This window comes from Lithobates pipiens, unplaced genomic scaffold (genome assembly GCF_037356315.1).
Source record: "Lithobates pipiens isolate NorthernLeopardFrog02 unplaced genomic scaffold, aLitPip1_a1.2 Scaffold_18, whole genome shotgun sequence".
NCBI classification, from domain to species: Eukaryota; Metazoa; Chordata; class Amphibia; order Anura; family Ranidae; genus Lithobates; species Lithobates pipiens.
Genome location: NW_027507758.1, coordinates 603,937,975 through 603,957,142, shown reverse-complemented (window position 1 = coordinate 603,957,142; position 19,168 = coordinate 603,937,975). Strand labels below are relative to the sequence as shown.

At 44.4% G+C, this 19,168-nt stretch overlaps 1 protein-coding gene across 2 annotated transcripts in view; it reads left to right on the top strand.

The window, feature by feature from the left end:
- Positions 1-19,168, top strand: part of INTS9 (integrator complex subunit 9) — a 154,558-nt gene that overhangs the window by 83,506 nt on the left and 51,884 nt on the right. The window contains exon 1 of one of the 2 annotated variants that reach the window (XM_077489258.1): positions 14,250-14,385. The exons of the other annotated variant lie outside the window; for it this stretch is intronic. Coding sequence (XP_077345384.1) covers positions 14,303-14,385 — 83 coding nt within the window. The 5' untranslated portion in view covers positions 14,250-14,302. Of the gene's footprint in view, positions 1-14,249; positions 14,386-19,168 lie in introns of those variants that run through there. 2 annotated transcript variants of the gene reach the window in all.

Sequence of the window (19,168 nt, the reverse complement as noted above, 5' to 3'; positions counted from 1 at the left end):
CAACAGGTTTTTCATCCAGAATGGTCCTGTATTTGGCTGCATCCATCTTCCCCCTCAATTGTAACCATCTTCCCTGTCCCTGCTGAAGAAAAGCAGGCCCAAACCATGATGCTGCCACCACCATGTTTGACAGTGGGGATGGTGTGTTGAGGGTGATGAGCTGTGTTGCTTTTACGCCAAACATATCGTTTTGTATTGTGGGCAAAAGTTCGATTTTGGTTTTCATCTGACCAGAGCACCTTCTTCCACATATTTGGTGTGTCCCCAGGTGGCTTGTGGCAAACTTTAGACAAGACTTTTTATGGATATCTTTGAGAAATGGCTTTCTTCTTGCCACTCTTCCATAAAGGCCAGATTTGTGCAGTGTACGACTGATTGTTGTCCTATGGACAGACTCTCCCACCTCAGCTGTAGTTCTCTGCAGTTCATCCCGAGTGATCATGGGCCTCTTGGCTGCATCTCTGATCAGTCTTCTCCTTGTCTGAGCTGAAAGTTTAGAGGGACGGCCAGGTCTTGGTAGATTTGCAGTGGTCTGATACTCCTTCCATTTCAAAATGATCGCTTGCACAGTGCTCCTTGGGATGTTTAAAGCTTGGGAAATCTTTTTGTATCCAAATCCAGCGTTAAACTTCTCCACAACAGTATTACGGACCTGCCTGGTGTGTTCCTTGGTCTTCATGATGCTCTCTGCGCTTTCAACAGAACCCTGAGACTATCACTGAGCAGGTGCATTTATACAGAGACTTGATTACACACAGGTGGATTCTATTTATCACCATCAGTCATTTAGGAATAACATTGGATCATTCAGAGATCCTCGCTGAACTTCTGGAGTGAGTTTGCTGCACTGAAAGTAAAGGGGCCGAATAATTTTGCACGCACCACTTTTCAGTTTTTTATTTGCTAAAAAAGTTTAAATTATCCAATAGATTTCGTTCCACTTCACAATTGTGTCCCACTTGTTGGTGATTCTTCACAAAAAATTAAAATTTTATATCTTTATGTTTGAAGCCTGAAATGTGGCAAAAGGTTGAAAAGTTCAAGGGGGCCGAATACTTTTGCAAGGCACTGTATATGTGGAAATATTAATAATAATAATAAAGTGAAGATGAAGATAAAATAAAAAATAGATAAAAATTTAAATAAATTAAAATTAAAGAACAGTAATAATAACAAATTAAAATAGAAGATGGATATGAAAATAATAATAGCAACAAAAAGTATATATACCGTATATATATATATATCAAAAATAAGAATGAAAATAAAAATAAATAATAAAAAATATAAAAAGTATATAGTAATGAATAATAGTAATAATAAAAAATAATAATAATAAGCAATACATACACATACTGAACGCAATAAAAAATGTATGAATCTATAAGCACATTTGCAAATGCATATACGCATGCATACATATGCATACACACACGCACACGTGTGCATGGGGACAAAATATATAGGGGTGAACAAACCCATAATGCTAATGGGATGTAGATAAGGTAGGAAGAAAGGACACTGAAAATGATAAGAATATTATGAAGGTATAGAAAGACTATGGGAACGTACCAGCACATACACTCCAAGTGGATCCATGGTTCATAGGGGCATATATGTATGAAGATGTGTATGGAAAAGATGTATAGATAAAAATCTACCATCTAAGTATACCTCAAAATCTAGATTACCGTATTGATTTCTATTTCTTCGTTTAAGCCATGGGGGGACATCGTATTCAAAGAATATATCCAATATGTCTCCTGTTGGCAAAGACGCTTAAACCTCTCAGCTGGGGTGAATTTGTCTGGAATTTATTCAATTATCATTGAGGTCTGTGATGTTCTTATGATGGTATGCAGCAAAGTATCGGGCGACACTGTACTTGGGATTACCTGCTTGAACGGCGCTGCGATGATCACCGAACCTGGCCCTTAGGGCCCTGATGGTTCTACCTACATACAGGAGGCCACACGGGCACGAAATGCAGTACACCACAAATGAAGTGGAGCAATTGAAGAAGGAGCTTAAGGTGTAGGTTTTGCCATTAGTCATGAAGGATTTTTTACCATGGGTGACATGCGTACATGTGAGGCAAAGTGATTTTTTTACACTGAAACATGCCTAAGAGTGGAATTAATGTGAGCTGTTTCAGGATGCCATTTTTGTGAGAAATAGAATCTTTAATTTTACTAGGGGCGATCTTACTCTTAATATTTGGGGCCCTACGGTAGGCGAACTTGGGTTTATCAGATATGCACTGGGATAGGTGTGGGTCTTGTTTGAGAATAGACCAATGTTTTTTGAAGATTGACTCCATTTTTCTGTAGCTTGATTTGTATTGTGTAATGAATCGAGGGGGGTGGGTACTGTACTCTGTTTTTTGGAAGAAGGTACATTTTCATTTTTATACATAATGCAGGACTCGTTGATGAGTTTGGGAGGATAGCCCTTCTCCAGAAATGTTTCTTGCATTGTAGTACTTGGAGAAATATAATCATCCAGTCTGGTACAATTAAGTCTTAGGCCGCGTACACACGGGCGGACTGTCTGTCCAACTTAGTCCGCTGAAACGTGTTTCAGCGGACAATCCGCTCGTGTGTGGGCTTCAGCGGACTTTTTCAGCGGACAGTCTGGCGGACTAAGTCTTTCGGAATTTCCGTAATTTTGTCCGTCCAAACTTGGTTTCAGCGGACAGTCCGCTCGTGTGTAGGCAAGTTGGACGGACTAAGTATGGCGCATGCTCAGAAAGGATTTACACGCCGAAGGTTGCATTGCAGTGTATTGGACGTCGTTTTTCTAGTCCCGTCGTACGTGCTGTACACGTCATCGCGCAAGCTTTCAGCAGACTGTCTGTCTGTTCATCGTGTGTGGTCAAGTCCGTTCATTCAAAAGTTGGACGGACTGTCTGTCGGATTGTCTGACGAACTTAGTTGGGCAGACAATCTGCCCGTGTGTACGTGGCCTTAGTCTGTGGAATTGGCTTTTTGGCACATTGTTTATCCATCTCGGGTGGTGACAGCTGGAATAATGCAGGAATGAATTTCCTGCTGTCGGTTTTGTGTAATTTTTGGCTATGATAGTGTTGTCGGAATGGGATAATTCCAAGTCCAAAAAGGATAATGAGTCGGGATCCATAACAGAGGTAAAAGATAAACAAAAATCATTATTATTGCAATAAGCCACAAAATCGTTAACCGAGCTTTCAGGGCCATTCCAAATAACAATAATGTCATCAATGTATCGGCCGTAGAAGACCAGGTGTGCCGCGAAGGGGTTGTCCTTCCCCACACACCTGGACTCCCACAGCACCATGGTCAAATTTGCATAGCTGGGGGCAAAATTTGCCCCCATTGCTGTGCCTTGTTTTTGCAGGTAGAAAAAAACCATCAAATGTGAAATAGTTATGCTCTAGAGCAGAAGCGGGTGGCCAAAAGAATAAATTCAATTTGTTGTGTATTGAGAGAGGGGTCCTTGTCCAAAAAATAAGCTACAGCCTGGAGGCCCACCGTATGAGGTATCGAGGTGTATAGAGAACATACATCTAGAGACACCCACCTGTATGTCGGCTCCCAAGTGTATGGGTTAAGCAGAGCTATCAAATGGGTCCCATCTCGAGTGAAGGATGGGAGACCCTGAGCCAGGGGTTGGAGAAAATGATCTATATAGAGTGAATAACTGGTAGTAATACTATCCATGGAGGCTACTATAGGGCGACCTGGCGGGTTATTGGTGTCTTTGTGTATTTTTGGTAAGTGATATAAATATGGTATTTGAAAAAAAGGTTTCTGAAAGAAAGCAGCCACAGTTGTATTAAGTATACCTTCAGCAAGAGCACGTGTGATTATAGTATTAGATTCCTCTATGAATCTAGGTAAGGGATCTGATTTCAATTTTTCGTAGGTGTTACTATCAGAGAGTAGACGGAATGCTTCCGCTGGTTTTATAATGATGTCTTGATTATCGCTCAGCGACCTTAGGGCTTGATATTCCAGAGGACTAAGATTATTACTGAAATGAGAGGACCTGGAGGATTCGGATTTACAGAGATTTTGGAGTTCTGAAAAAAACAACTTGGTAGAAGGTAGATAAATACGGACCTTTTGATTGGGTGGTGTTAAAAATCGATTTTGGCTTAAAAGGGGTATGTGCTATGGGGGGAGTAGATGGGGGGGAGTATTGGGACCACATAAGGAGGTCATCATCTACATCTGAACTCCAAAGATCGCACAGATCCTGGAGTGCCTGTTGTTCTGCGGAAGTGTCAGTAGGACTAACTGATTCTTCAGGAACTGTCCTGGAGGTAGCGATGGATTTCATATTCTAGTGTCTTTTCAGTGTTAGATTGCGAATTAGTTTATTGGGGTCTTTAAATATAGTAAAAGAATTTGGATGTATGGTTGGAGCAAAATTCAGCCCTCTGGATAACAAAGAGATTTCATATGTGTTTAAATTTAATGAGGATAAGTTATCGATTTTTATAGTTTCCGAAGTTTGTCCGGGCGGGATGGGTCGGGATTTTTGTTTCTATGATGCTTGTGGTATCCCCAATTTATCTCTTCCAACCAAATAATATTGGCCTGTAAAATTATACGTATTATCTTCCCTACCAAATCAGTCTTCTTTTCCAATATATCCCCTATGTATAATTTATTATCATCATTATATTATATTATTATTAATTTATTTATATATAGTGTTTACTTCCACCCTTTTATTTATCTTATTTTATTTATTATTTTTTCATTATTTTCTTCTTTTTTATTATTTTCTCCTTATTTGATTTCCATTTTGTATTTTAGTAATTAATTCAGCTTATTTACCTATGCCAGGGCTCGACAAACCCCAGGCGCCAGGTCACCAATGCGACCAGAAATCGCAACCTGGCACCTAAGCTGCCACCAGCCCACTCACTATCGATGCCCCAGACATGCAGAGCATTAACACTGACTGCCGTCCTCCTCCCTCCTCCACACTCAGTGGCTCTGGCAAGCATCAAGTGCTGCGCTAAGTGTGTGAAACTAAGAGAGGAGGATCTGTCAGATTTCAGCTTGATGTCGGGGGTGGGCGGGAACCGGACGGGGTGGGCGGGACCCAACAGCTATCAAACACCAGCCAATGGGATCTGGGCAGGCCACTATTTGTATGTGGCCCCGCCCCTTTTCTTAAGCAGCCCAATCGTTGGCTTATGTTTGATAGCTGCCTGGTCCCACCCACCTCGACATCAAGCTCAAATCTGACAGATCTGCCTCTCTGTCACTTGTCAGTTTCATACCCCAGCTCGGTCCCGCCCACCCCCGACATTAAGCTTAATTCTGACAGCTCCTCTGTTACTTTTCAGTAACAGAGTGCTCAGTGTGCCACCTGCCAGTGCCAAGTGCCACTGCCAATCAGTGCCACCACCAGCCAGTGCCACCGCCAATCAATGCCACCTGCCAGTACCGCTGCAAATCAGTGCCACCTGCCAGTGCCGAGTGTCACCCCCAATCAGTACCAGTGCCACCGCCAATCAATGCCACCTGCCACTAACTAGTGCCACCTGCCACCAACCAGTGCCACCGCCAATCAGTGCCACCTGCCAGTGACAATCAGTGCCACCTGCCAGTGCCCCCGCCAATCAGTGCCACCTGCCAGTGCCGAGTGTCACCACCAATCAGTGCCACCTGCCACCACCAACCAGTGCCACCGCCAATCAATGCCACCTGCCAGTGCCACCACCAATCAATGCAACCTGCAGCCACCAATCAGTGCCACCTACCAGTGACAATCAGTGCCACCTGCCACCAACCAGTGCCACCGCCAATCAGTGCCACCTAACAGTGCCGCCAATCAATACTACCTGCAACCAGTGCCACGTGCCACCGCCAATCGGTGGCACCTGCCAGTGACAATCAGTGCCACCTGCTACCACCTTCCAGTGCCTCCACCAATCAGTGCCACCTGCCAGTGCCGAGTGTCACCACCTATCAGTGCCACCTGCCACCACCAACCAGTGGCACCTGCCAGTGCCACCTGCCACCGCCAATCAATGCCACCTGCCGGTGCCATCCAGTGCCACCTGCCAGTGCCACCGCCACCCAGTGCCACCACCTACCAATGCCACCTGCCAGTGCCACCAATCAGTGCCAACAACCAGTGCCACCCGTTAACGACAACCAGTGCCACCCGTTAACGACAACCAGTGCCACCCGTTAACGACAACCAGTGCCACCCGTTAACAACAACCAGTGCCACCGCCAACCAAGGCCACCTGCCAGTTCCAAACCAGTGCCACCTGCCAATCTCCTGCCAGTGCCACTGCAAATCAGTGCCACCTGCCAGTGCCAATCAGTGCTACGTGCCAGCGCCACCTGCCAGTCAGTGCCAATAGTGCCACCTGCCAATGCCAACCAGTGTCACCTGCCAGTGCCAATCAATGTCACGTTCCACGTGCCTGCCAGTGGCAACCAGTACCATCTGTCAGTCCCAAACCAGTGCCACCTACCTAAGCCAACCAGTTCCATCTGTTGCCAGCCTTACTCTTTCTGGTCAGCCCATAACCCTGATGTAAAAGCGTTACGTTGGAGTTATTGACTGGGTGCTCCGTTGTGAGTTAGGGAAAGGGGGTGAAAATGACTGGCCTTATCCCAGGAGCTGACAAGCCATACCACTCTTAAAAAAATAAATAAAAAAAAACTGGCTCCTAACTTTTTCAACTAGCTCCTAAATTCAAAGAAAATTTGTCAACCCCTGACCTATGCAATTATGTGTATTTATTAACCTGCTGTGTGAAACAATCCTGCTCTTAATATAAATGCTTCCCCTGCTGCTCTGGCCGTTAGAACTGAGGAAACAATGGATATTGTGAAAAGCGTCTTCTGATTGGTCGACGCGTCACTTCCGGTATACGGAGCTTGCGTTCCACGCTGAGGCGCACTTCCGGTTCCGGTTTTCTGGCTCTCCGGACGCTAGACGGCCCTGATACTGCCTACTGACATCCACGAGGCGGCGTTTTTTACAAGATTAATACTGCCATGCTGAAACCTCTACTGCCTAACATCTTGAATGGCTGTTGTAGCTATTTACCATCTGCGCTCCTCCGGACAGAAGTGGCTGTGATTACCTTCCCCCCCGCTATATCTTATGCCTGACTACTATGTCATTTTGTGAGTAGCCAATTGGCTGTGTGCTTTTATCATATTAAATGGTATTTCTTTTATATACTACACTTAGTTTGGCGCACTTCTTGTCTTTTCTGCATTATATTTCCTAGAGAGTTGTGCTTCTCTCAATACAGTTGCTGCCACTGCTGTTTGGAATTAGAATTTTTATGGACCATACCTAAAAACTTTGTGGACATTATCTGTATTTCTTTAATACATTTATATATATATATATATATATATATATATATATATATATATATATATATATATATATAAAATTTATATTATTATTATTTTTTTTATTTCCCTTAACCTCTTCCCCCTTCCCTCCCCCCCCCCCTCTTTTTTTATAGAGAGGTCTGATGGTGATTGATTCTTGCGCCATCTTATCACTATTTCTCAAAAAAGAGTACCTGTCACTGCCTATTGCTATCATAGGGGATATTTATATTCCATGTGGTAACAGTAAAAGTAAAAAAAAAAGAAAGAAAACTGTGAAGCAACAGTGTAAAGAAATTCTTAATTTTTGTTTTTTTTTAAGGGCTCCCCCCCGTGCTTTTGCGCAAAGGCAAATGCAGGCGTCAATCCGCACATGTGAGTTATCACTGCCAACGCTAGATCATGGGCAGTAATTCTAGCACCAAACCCCCTGTGTAAATCTAAAGGTGTTAACCTGCAAAGGCTTATAATGCATCGCCTAAGCAAGATCCATAAAGACCTGGATGAGCGAGTTTGGGGTGGAGGAACTTGACTGGGCTGCACAGGGTCCCGACCTCAACCCGATAGAACACCTTTAGTATGAATTAGAGTGGAGACTGCGACGATCCTAGTCTTCCCGTTTATTTTTTGCGCTATAAATAAAAAAAAGCGACAATTTTGAAAAAATACCCATTATTTTTTACATTTTGCTATAATAATTATCCCCCAAAAATATATAAAAAAAATATTTTTTTCCCTCAGTTTAGGCCGATGTGTATTCTTCTACATATTTTTGGTTAAAAAAAGTCGCAATAAGCGTTTATTGATTGGTTTGCCCAAAAGTTATAGCGTCTACAAAATAGGGGATCGTTTTATGGCATTTTTATTAATTTTTTTTTTTTTACTAGTAATGGCAGCGATCAGCGATTTTTATTGTGACTGTGACATTATGGCAGACACGTCGGAGAATTTTGACACATTTTTGGGACCATTGGCATTAATACAGCAATCGGTGCAATTTAAAAATGCACTGATTACTGTAAAAATGTCACTGGCTGTGATGGGGTTAACCAGTAGGGGGCAGTGTAGTGTGTGTGTGTGTGTGTGTGTGTGTGTGTGTTTAACTGTGGGGGGAATATGGATTGGCGTCTGATGTCACTGATCGTCTTTCCCTATAACAGGGAACAGACGATCGGTGACAGCCTCAGTAGGAAGCCACGGGGAGAGGTTTGTTTACACTTACCTCTTCTCGTTCTTCAGCTCTGTGACCCGATCGGGTCCCGCGGTCACGGAGCTCAGGACCCACGGCTGGGCACTTGAAGAGCAACGTACCTGTACGTGCTTGTGCCCAGCCGTGCCATCCTGCCGACGTATATCGGCAGGAGGCGGTCCTTAAGCGGTTAAGAAAAATCCAATAAACTCAATTTTACTCATACATTTAGGCCAAAATGTATTCAGCCACATCTTTGGTATAATAAAAATGTAAATAAGCATATATTTATTGGTTTGCGCAAAAGTTTTATAGCGTCAAACTATGGTACACTTTCTGGAATTTACGTAGCTCCCCCCCCCCCCCCCCAAATGGCCGCATTTTCGACAGTAGATACTCCAAGGAAATTACTGAGAGGCTTGTTGAGCCCATTGAATATTTTTTTTTTTTGTTACAAGTGATTTGAAAAATGACAAAAATTACACAATCCAAGGTACCCATTCATATACTAGGGCCAGTTTTGGACAGAAGCCAATTAACCTACCTGCATGTCTTTGGAGTGTGGGAGGAAACCAGAGTACTCGGAGGAAACCCACGCAGGCACAGGGAGAACATGCAAACTCCAGGCAGGTAGTGTTGTGGTTGGGATTTGAACCAGCAACCCTTTTTACTGCTAGGTGAGAGTGCTAACCACTACACCACTGTGCTGACCTTTTAGGACCATCTCTGTGTCCTAAACCAACACATCCTAAAAGGTGGCCTTTTATTCCCTGTATGTGGTCAGGGCTATAAAGATACATATTTGTCTGCCACGGCTCCCCTTCAGGAGTTAGATTCCCTGTTCGTTTCCGTAGCTGGTCTGAAAAAGAGGTATGGCGGTCTCGCCGACCACCATTTCCAGGTGGATCAGACAGATGTGGTACAGGCCTATGCCTTGAAGGGGCATGTGCCCCCCTTTTCTTGCCATGGCCCATTCCACCAGGACAATTGGGGTCTCTTGAGCTTCCGACCTCGAGTGTCAGTCGCTCTGGTGTGTAGGCGTTGATTTAGTCTTCCGTTCACGTTTTTAACAAATTCTACAGAGTGGATGTAAGCGCATCCTTTGATGCCTGCTTTGGCCGCAAATGTTTTTCTACAGACTGGATGTAAGCACATCGTCTGATTGCTGCTTTGGCCACAAAGTTTTTGCGGGCGGCCGTGTAATGTTGCAATTCTGCACTTCTTTTTTCTGTTTAAAGAAAATACAGTTACCTTTCAGTATAATGCACTGTTGCATTGTTACCACAAGTTCTCATGCGGTTAAATCCTTTTCTCTGTAGTTCACTGACTGACACAGCACCCTCACTTCTTATTGATTACGTTATACTGATTGTTGTACTGAGGCTGCAGGAAACAGGCCAGGGGGAACTAGAAGTTCTGTTTTTTTGTACACGTTAACATGTTCTGCCCAGTCATCTCCTGAAGGTGGCGTAACAACCCAATGGTCAAGAATAAAGGAGCTGTGTCAGTCAGTGAACACCGTAAAATCCTTTTCTCTGTAGAATACAAAAATCTTTTTTATTTTCTTTGTTTTTTTTAAAGCAAAGGCCCTACAGATTAAAATGGTGGGTGTTGCAATTTTTTTTTTGCACAGTATTTCTGCAGCGAATTTTCAAACCCTATTTTTTGGGGGAAAAAACACACTTTTTTTATATTAATGCAAATGTTTGATGAAATAAAAAAAATCTTATGCCGAGTACATGGATACCAAACACGACATGCTTTAAAATTGCACACAAACGTGCATCGGCGACAACCTACCTATATTTTTAAAAGCCTTTACAGGTTACCACTTTAGATTTACAGGAGGTCTACTACTAAAAGTATTGCCCACGATCTGACCTTTGCGGCGATACCTCATATGCATAGTGCAATTGCTGCTACATATGACACCAGACCGACTCTTGCGTTCACCTTTGCGCGTAAGCACGGAGTTACAAGGAAGGGTGTTTTTTTTATTTTTATTTTTTTTAAACCACTTCACGCCGGGTGGATGTCCTGGGAAGTCCTTGACTTTCCGGGGGTATATATAAATAATGCCTGTAGCTACAGACATCATTCAGATATTGGCTTTTTCAGCCGCCGATTCCCTGCACCATAAGAACGATCATAGCAGCTGTTCCGCCGCTTGATCGTTCTTACGGGGGGGGGGGGGGGTGCGTCCTCCCGCTGCCCTCCGGTGCTTCTACCGACTCACCGCTTCCATCGGTGGGTCGGACACAGGATCCGCCAGCCCCCAGATGTTCATCATAGAGATTTCCAGCGGACCAGATGGTCGCCGCAGGCGATGTTATGGCGTATATATTGCGGTCCTTGCAATATTTTATGTCACAGGCTATTTGTGCAGCGCCCTTTCAAACACAATTTTTTTGAAAAAAATACACTTCACTGACTTTTATAAAAAAAAAAATGAAACAGTAAAGTTAGCCCATTTTTTTTTTTGTATATTATGAAAGATGATGTAATGCTGAGTACATGGGTACCTTACAGTTTAAAATTTCACAAACTCTTGGAATGGCGACAAAGGAGGGTACTCGAAATCTTCATAGGCGACACTTTAAAAAATTTTAACGGTTGCCAGTTTACAGGTACACAGGAGGCTCTGTGCTAGAATTATACGTGTGTGATTTGAACACTGTATACATTTGAAGGCACGACTTAAAGGGGTTGTAAAGGTTCATTTTTTATTTTCTAAATAGGTTCCTATAAGCTAGTGCATTGTTGGTTCACTTACCTTTTCCTTCGATTTCCCTTATAAATGTTTTTTTTCTTTGTTTTCTTTGTCTGAATTTCTCACTTCCTGTTCCTCCTCAGTAAGCTGTTCTGGCTGACTAACCACCACTCGGATGATGGTGAGAAGTTTACTGAGGAGAAACAGGAAGTGAGATATTCAGACAAAGAAAAAAAACATTTAGAAGGGAAATCTAAGGAAAAGGTAAGTGAACCAACAATGCACTAGCTTAGAGGAACCTATGTATAAAATAAAAAACGAACCTTTACAACCCCTTTTTAAGTATGTGTTTTCTTTGTTTTGTTTTTTTTTTGTTTTTTTTTACACTCTAACTTAAAAAAATAAATAAAATCTGATCACTTTTATTGCTGTCACAAATAATATTAACATCCCTTGTGACAGTAATAGGCGATGACAGCTACTGTTTAGGGAGGGATCTGGGGTCAAAGGTACTTTTTATTTTTTTTTTATTTTTATTTTTTTAAAGCAAAAAAAATATGTTTTTGATCTTTCACTTTTCTTTTTTTTTTTTTTTTTTTCCAGCCTGGATGTCACTCCAGTCTTCCAAGGCCATAGAGTCAATCAAAGAATGTATTTTTTTTTTTTTTCCTCATGCAAACTAGCGGTAACTGGGGCGGTCTCCTCCCGCCAGTTCGGAAAGTGTCCCAGTGCCTATTGAGCCTCTCAGACTGGTCTCATGAGAAAGACAGCCGTTTGAATAAAACGCATGGGGGATATGGCTGATATCTTCAGCCATAACCCTGGTAAACCACTTGCAGACCTCAATGTACACCAGTTCATCCTAAAAGTGTTCTGTAGGGTTGAGGTCAGGGCTCTGTGCAGGCCAGTCAAGTTCCTCCACCCTAAACTTGCTCATCTATGTCTTTATGGACCTTTCTTTGAGCGCTGGTCCCAATCATTTGATGGAGAGGGGAATTTGGTGCAGGTTGTTTTATAGGGGTTGGGCTTGGTTCCAGTGAAGGGAACTCTTTAAGGCATACTAAGACATTTTTGGACAATTTCATGCTCCCAACTTTGTGGGAATGGTTTGGGGATGACCCTTTCCTGTTGCAACATGACTGAGCACCGGTGCACAAAACAAGGTCCATGAGGACATGGATGAGCGAGCTTGAGGTGGAGGAACTTGACTGGCCTGCACAGAGTCCAGACCTCAACCCGATAGAACACCTTTGGGATGAATTATAATGGAGACTGCAAGACAGGCCTTCTTGTCCACATCGTTGCCTGATCTCACAAATGTGCTTCTGGAAGAATGGTCGAACATTCTCATAGACACACTCCTAAACCCTGTGGACAGCCTTCCCAGAGTTAAAGCGGGAGTCCACCGGGACTCCGCGTTTTTTTTTTTTTTTTTTTTTTAAAAAGCCAGCAGCTACAAATACTGCAGCTGCTGACTTTTAAAATAGTGACACTTACCTGTCCAGCGCGCCCGCCATGTCGGCACCCGAAGCCGATCTCTAGGTCGTCTGTCGGGTCCTGCCGCCGCCATCTTGGGTATGGGAATCAGGAAATGGAGCCTTTCGGCTTCATTTCCCGATTCCCTACTGCGCATGCGCAAATCGCGCTGCGCAATAAGGACGCTCCCCGCTGCCTCTGGGATCTGTGTGTTTCCCAGCAGGCAGCGGGGCACTTGCGGGAAGGGGCGGGCACTTGCGGAAAGGGGCGTAAGTTACGCCCCTTTCCGCAGAGAGCTATCCCGGAAGTGGGTGCAGTTACCTGGATTATCCAGGTAACTGCACCCCCCTGAAAGGTGCCGATTGTGGCACCGGAGGGGGGAAGGGGTTCCGATGAGCGCAAGGTCCACTTTAGGGTGGACCTCCGCTTTAAAGCTCTTACAGCTGCAAAGGGTGGGCCAACTGAATCTTGAACCCTACGGTCTAAGACTGGGATGCCATTAAAGTTCATGTGCGTGTAAAGGCAGGCAACCCAATACGTTTGGTAATATAGTGTAGTGTATATATACGTAGTGTTCTAGGCAAGTGGTTAAATGACCATCTTTTCAACCAATTATTGCTGCTAAAAATGATCTAAGGAGGTTGGTGAAGGAAACGTACTTAACTTGACTGACCCACTTCCACCTCCTCTTCCAGATATCAGAATTTCTCCTTTGTGTTTGATTCCTAAGAAAGAGCCTAAAAGTTTTTCGCGTCATACGTCGTTTATCTGACCAACAAGTTTTCACCTGATACATCGCTTCTTACCAACAAGTGTTTTCTGAAGCATGTTCTGGGTTGGATTGATAGCTACAAGTCGTAGATTCATCCTAATTTACGTCTTTGACCAAATTCAGGCTTCAAAGGGTGAGCCAACTCAATACTGAACCCTATGGACTAAGACTGGGATGCCATTAAAGTTCATGTGCGTGTATAGACAGGTGTACCAATACTTTTGACATTATAGCATAGGTAGAGTAGAAAGTCACTTGAATCAACAACCCTACCTAATGGTGGCCATACACTCTCTTCAATCAATCTTTCCCAATATGAATAATCAATCTAAATATTTGATAACCCATTCAACTAAAATGCCTAAGTGGATTTCGATCAGCCATTGGAAGACGTTTTTGAGTATGTCTCAGTTCCTTGTTCCCTACTCCACCTAAAAATGAGGGATACTTTTCAGAAGGAGGCGCTCTTTAACTTGTGTATGGCAGCGTTTCGTCGTTGCTGACTGGAAAATGGAGAGCTGGAGGCACTGAAGCAATTTGTTGACTTTTATTAGTTGCATATAGAGGTGCAGCTGGCGCGATCATATAAAATAAATATTCTCCAGCAGAAATGACCGCTCGGAGCTGTCTGGGTGGGATAAGATGAGATGCGGCTGACGGGGCGGGCAGGGGGGGGGGGGTGGGGGTGTCTGAGACATGCCAACTCATTTAATATGCTGCTCTTTGCTTTTCAGACACAGCTCATAGATCTGTCTACTGTAGATGTGATCCTAATCTCTAACTATCATTGTATGATGGCACTGCCATACATCACCGAGCACACGGGATTCACCGGCACCGTCTACGCCACCGAGCCCACCGTACAGATCGGCAGGTAAACTCTCAGGAGAGAACAACTATTTCTATAGCCTGTTTTTATTTTTATTTTTTTTATTTTTAACCACTTGCTTACTGGGCACTTAAACCCCCCTCAGTCCCAGACCAATTTTCAGCTTTCAGCGCTGATGCACTTTGAATGACAATTGCGCGGGCATACAACACTGTACCCAAATGAAATTTTTATCATTTTTTTCCCACAAATAGAGCTTTCTTTTGGTGGTATTTAGTTACAGCTCGGAGTTTTATTTTTTGCTAAACAAACAAAAAAAGATGCAAAAAAAAAAAATCATGTTTTAATAGTTTGTTATAAAATTTTGCAAATGGGTCATTTTTCTCCTTCATTGAAGTGCGCTGATTAGGCGGCACTGATAGGCTGCATTGGTGGGCACTGATGGGCTGCATTGGTGGGCACTGATGGGCTGCATTGGTGGGCACTGATGGGCTGCATTGGTGGGCACTGATGGGCTGCATTGGTGGGCACTGATAGGCTGCATTGGTGGGCACTGATGGGCTGCATTGGTGGGCACTGATAGGCTGCACTGGTGGGCACTGATAGGCATAGTTAAGGCGGCACTAATAGGCACAGATAAGGCGGCACCGATGGGCACAGATAAGGCGGCACTGATGGGCAAAGATGGGCACAGATAAGATGGCACGGATGGGTGGCACGGATAAGTGGCACGGATGGGTGGCACGGATGGGCACTGATAGGTACCACAGATAGATGGGACTGATGGGCACTGATAGGTGGCACTGATAGGTGGCTCTGATAGGTGGCACTGCTGGGCACTGATGGGCGGCACTGCTGGGCACTGATGGGCGGCACTGCTGGGCACTGATGGGCGGCACTGGGGTGCAGCACCTTTGAGGCAGATTTTGGGTGGCACTGTGGGTGGCACTGCTGGGTGGCACTGTGGGCACTGCTGGGTGGCACTGTGGGCACTGCTGGGTGGCACTGTGGGCACTATGGGCACTGCTGGGTGGCACTGACAGGGGGGCACTTACTTTATTTCAGGATGGCACTGCGGGTGGCAGGTGGGCACTGGCAGGGGGCAGGTGTCCGTTTAAATTGCTGGCCGTGATCGGGACTGATGTCCCGAACACGGCCGCCGGCGATCGGCTTTTTTTTTTTCTCCTCGCGCTGTTAGCGCGAGGAGGAATACTAGCCGATTACCGGCTCCGTTTTATCACATGATCAGCTGTCATTGGCTGACAGCTGATCACGTGATAAGGGGTCGGGATCGACCCCTTACACGGATCGGTGATCAGGCGAGTCTCACGGACTCGCCGATCACAGGGGGCGCGCAGGCCGCTCGTAACCGGGACTACGTCAATAGACGTAGTCCCGGAAATGTGGGTCCGCGCTATTGCCGTCATTTTGCAATAGCGCGGTACCCAAGTGGTTAATCTGTTTATTTTTTTATTTTATTTTTTATACTTCTATTTTTTTATTTTTATTTTTATACTTCTATTTTTTATAATATTGGTTATGTTCTTTTATAGAGTAAATTCACAGCAGTCCCTGCCCCAGAGTAACTTAAGCTGGCCATAGATGGATGAATATTCGTCCGTTTTCAGCAGGGAATAGCCACATTTCCATCCCTGTGTTGCTTTCGCTGTTCAACAGAAGTCGATTGGCTGAACGAAAGAAAAAAAAAAAAATTACTATTCATATATCCAGCTTTACACTCTGATAATCTTTTTAGTTAAACAGGCACATAATCATTTAAAGTTTATGTAAAACCAAACAATGATCTTTTCCTATTTGCTGCCTTTTGGTCTGTTAACCACTTGAGAATTTAAAAAATAAAGCAACCCATACATTAGTCTTTTTTTTTTTTTTCAATCAACCTGCAAATTGAAAGGGGAAAAAAAAAAGCACTCAATTCCCCCATCCACACATTTTGATGGGGATGGGGGAATCCACCTCGATGAGCCCTTGTATTCTGATAGAGGGGGGAAATGTCCCCGCCATCAGAATACACCGATTGAGTGAAGAAGTTCCATCAGGTTTGTTGTACAGAAAACCATTCAGGCCTGCCCATACATTGATTGATTGAAGCTGAACCAGCTGCATTTCAATCAATGTATGGTTGGCATAAGAGATGCATACAACAAGGTTTGTAGGACGCATTGCTTGCACACAAGTTCCTCTCCCGCTGGCGCTGGTTCCACCACCGCTGTTATTGGCAATTACTGGCTGTCAAAATGACAGCCAGCAATGGCTTTTAAATTGCACCACATATAGCCAGTTTAGGAGATGCATTCAAAACAGTTTTTAGGACGTATCTCTTGCACCAAGCTCCTCTCCCCCTCCTGCTGTCCTGCCTATGCTGTTATCTGCAATTACTGGTTGACAAAATGACAGCCAGCAGGGTCTTTAAATCGCAAAGCACATATGGCCAGCTTAAGAGATACTTTCAACAAAGTTTGTAGGATGCATCTCTTGCACCAAGCTACTCGCCTCCTGCCACTGGTCCGCCTGCTGCTGTTACTGGCAATTACTAGCTGTCAAAATGACAGCCAGCAATGGCTTTAAATCACACAGCATGAACAGCTGTCAAAATGGAACTGTTCAAGTGTACAATGACACTTGCAGATAGCTTGTAAGTGCCATTGAATAAATACAATGTAACACTGTTTCTCTTTTGTTCATTGACGGACACAGCTCCTTTAAATCTTGACCGTAGGGTTATCACCCCTCCTTCAGGCGAGCACTAGGCAGAACATGTAATACATGTGAAAACAACAGAACTGTACAGTTCCACCCAGGGGGCGGTACCTCTGGCTATAATCCCTCAGCCTGCTTCCTGCAGCTCAGTTTTTTTTCTACCTAGTGAAGAAGGACCTAGGCTCCCTGCCGGGACCATCAGTCCTGGGGATTTCTTTTCTGAAATGTTTGCCTTTTGCGCAAGATATTGATCGTGAGATCTGCTGTCAACAGCCGGCTGGGTGACAGGCTGGATAAGTATAGTTCCTTGTAGTCTCCCCAGCCCGGCCATCGAGCATGAGCAGGCCCTAGCTACGCTCTGGGTCGGCCACGACATGGCTCCAGGGTTGGCTGGTGAGCTATATGCTCCGGGTCACGCATATGACCAGTCTACGGATGTCTTTGTCACAGTGCCATGGCCAGCAGCCACCCCATACTGCTCGGGTGTGGGTCTGTGTTGGGATGCCTCCAGCTCGCCCCCGGACGCTAAGTACATCTCTCCTTGTCTTGGCAGGACAGATCAGCTGGGCATTCCCTGGAAGATCGATTTATGAGGTCCCTCGACTCCCTTTCCTCTCTCCCTGTCCCTGTGTTTCCCCCCCCCTCCTGCGGGGGACGCTGCATGGCTGGGCTGTGGTGCAGTGTATGTACCTGGGTCAGGGGTCCTCCGGGGGGGCTCTGACCCTTAGCTGGGGCCTGCGCTGACTGTCCGTGTGCTGTCATCTGTCTCTCTGCTGGGGTCTGTGGGCTCTGCACCTGCTACCGCCATAGCGGTGGCCGCTGCCATTTTCTGTAGTCTCTGTGAGAAGCATGGCCGTCTGCCATTTTCCTAGTGCTTTTTCCTATACAAGAATGGCCAGCGGCCATTTTCCTGTAGCCTCAGCACCGTTTTTCTACCCAGCGCTGATCCCTGTGCCTCAGAAGAGCACGGTTTTTACTCCAAGACACTTGGACGGAACTGTACAGTTCTGTTTTTTTCCACATGTATTGCATGTTCTGCCTAGTCCTCGCCTGAAGGTGGGGTGATAACCCTACGGTCAAGATTTAAAGGAGCTGTGTCCGTCAATGAACTTCAGAGAAAGGGATTTTACAGTGAGTACAAAAATCCTATTATTGTCTCATTGTATTTACTATTTAATTTATATGTAGATCAGTGGTGTGACCTTTGATCTGCACATGACACCAGTTAAGGAAACCTTTCTTATTTTTATTTATTTTGTATTCAATAAAAGGTATTCAATTTTAAACCCTTATTAAAGCAGAACTAAACTCTCAAAAATGCTCATTTCTACTTTACAGTAATGCAGCGGTTACATCACAGTCATGGTCTCTATGGGCTACATCTGGGTGCTAGGTTTTCAGCATCTTGATTGGCCGGTGCTTTTGGTGACATCATCCTGCTCATGCAGACAGAAGTCAGTCAATCCGGCACAGCCAGATTGTGCCTGGAATGCATCCTGAGCTGCGACATTTCCAGTCTAGGAAGTAGATGGTGACAGCTGGATGATGTCTGAGCAAAGATGGCTCTGTCTTTCATGGATAGAGAAGCAGATGAAGGCATTGTCTAAGGAAGCACGTTTACCTCTGTGTGAGCAGTATTAAACACCTGGAAGTTTTAACAATGACACATTACTTGTGCATGTGTGCACTTGACAGGTAAAAATATATCTGATGCTAGGTCCTACATAGGGATTGCAATGCTGATCTGAATGAACAGAAATGGATAGATATTTTTACAACCTCTGCTTTCATATATTCACTTTCCTCTTACAGCAGTTCATATTCATATGTTTATCACTGAGCGCTGTATTAGTGTCACTGGTCCCCAAAAAGCGTCAGTTAGTGTCCAATTTATCCGCCGTAATATCGCTCTTTGGATCTCGTTTTGAGAGTTGACAACAACAAATGCAAATAGCACACTTGAAGTGAACTCTGTACCTTGTATCTGCTCCTTGTAAATGGGATAATGAGGGAATAACACACACCTGGCCATGGAACAGCTGACCAGCCAATTGTCCCATTACTTTTGGTCCCTTAAAAAGTGGGAGGCACATATACAAACTGTTGT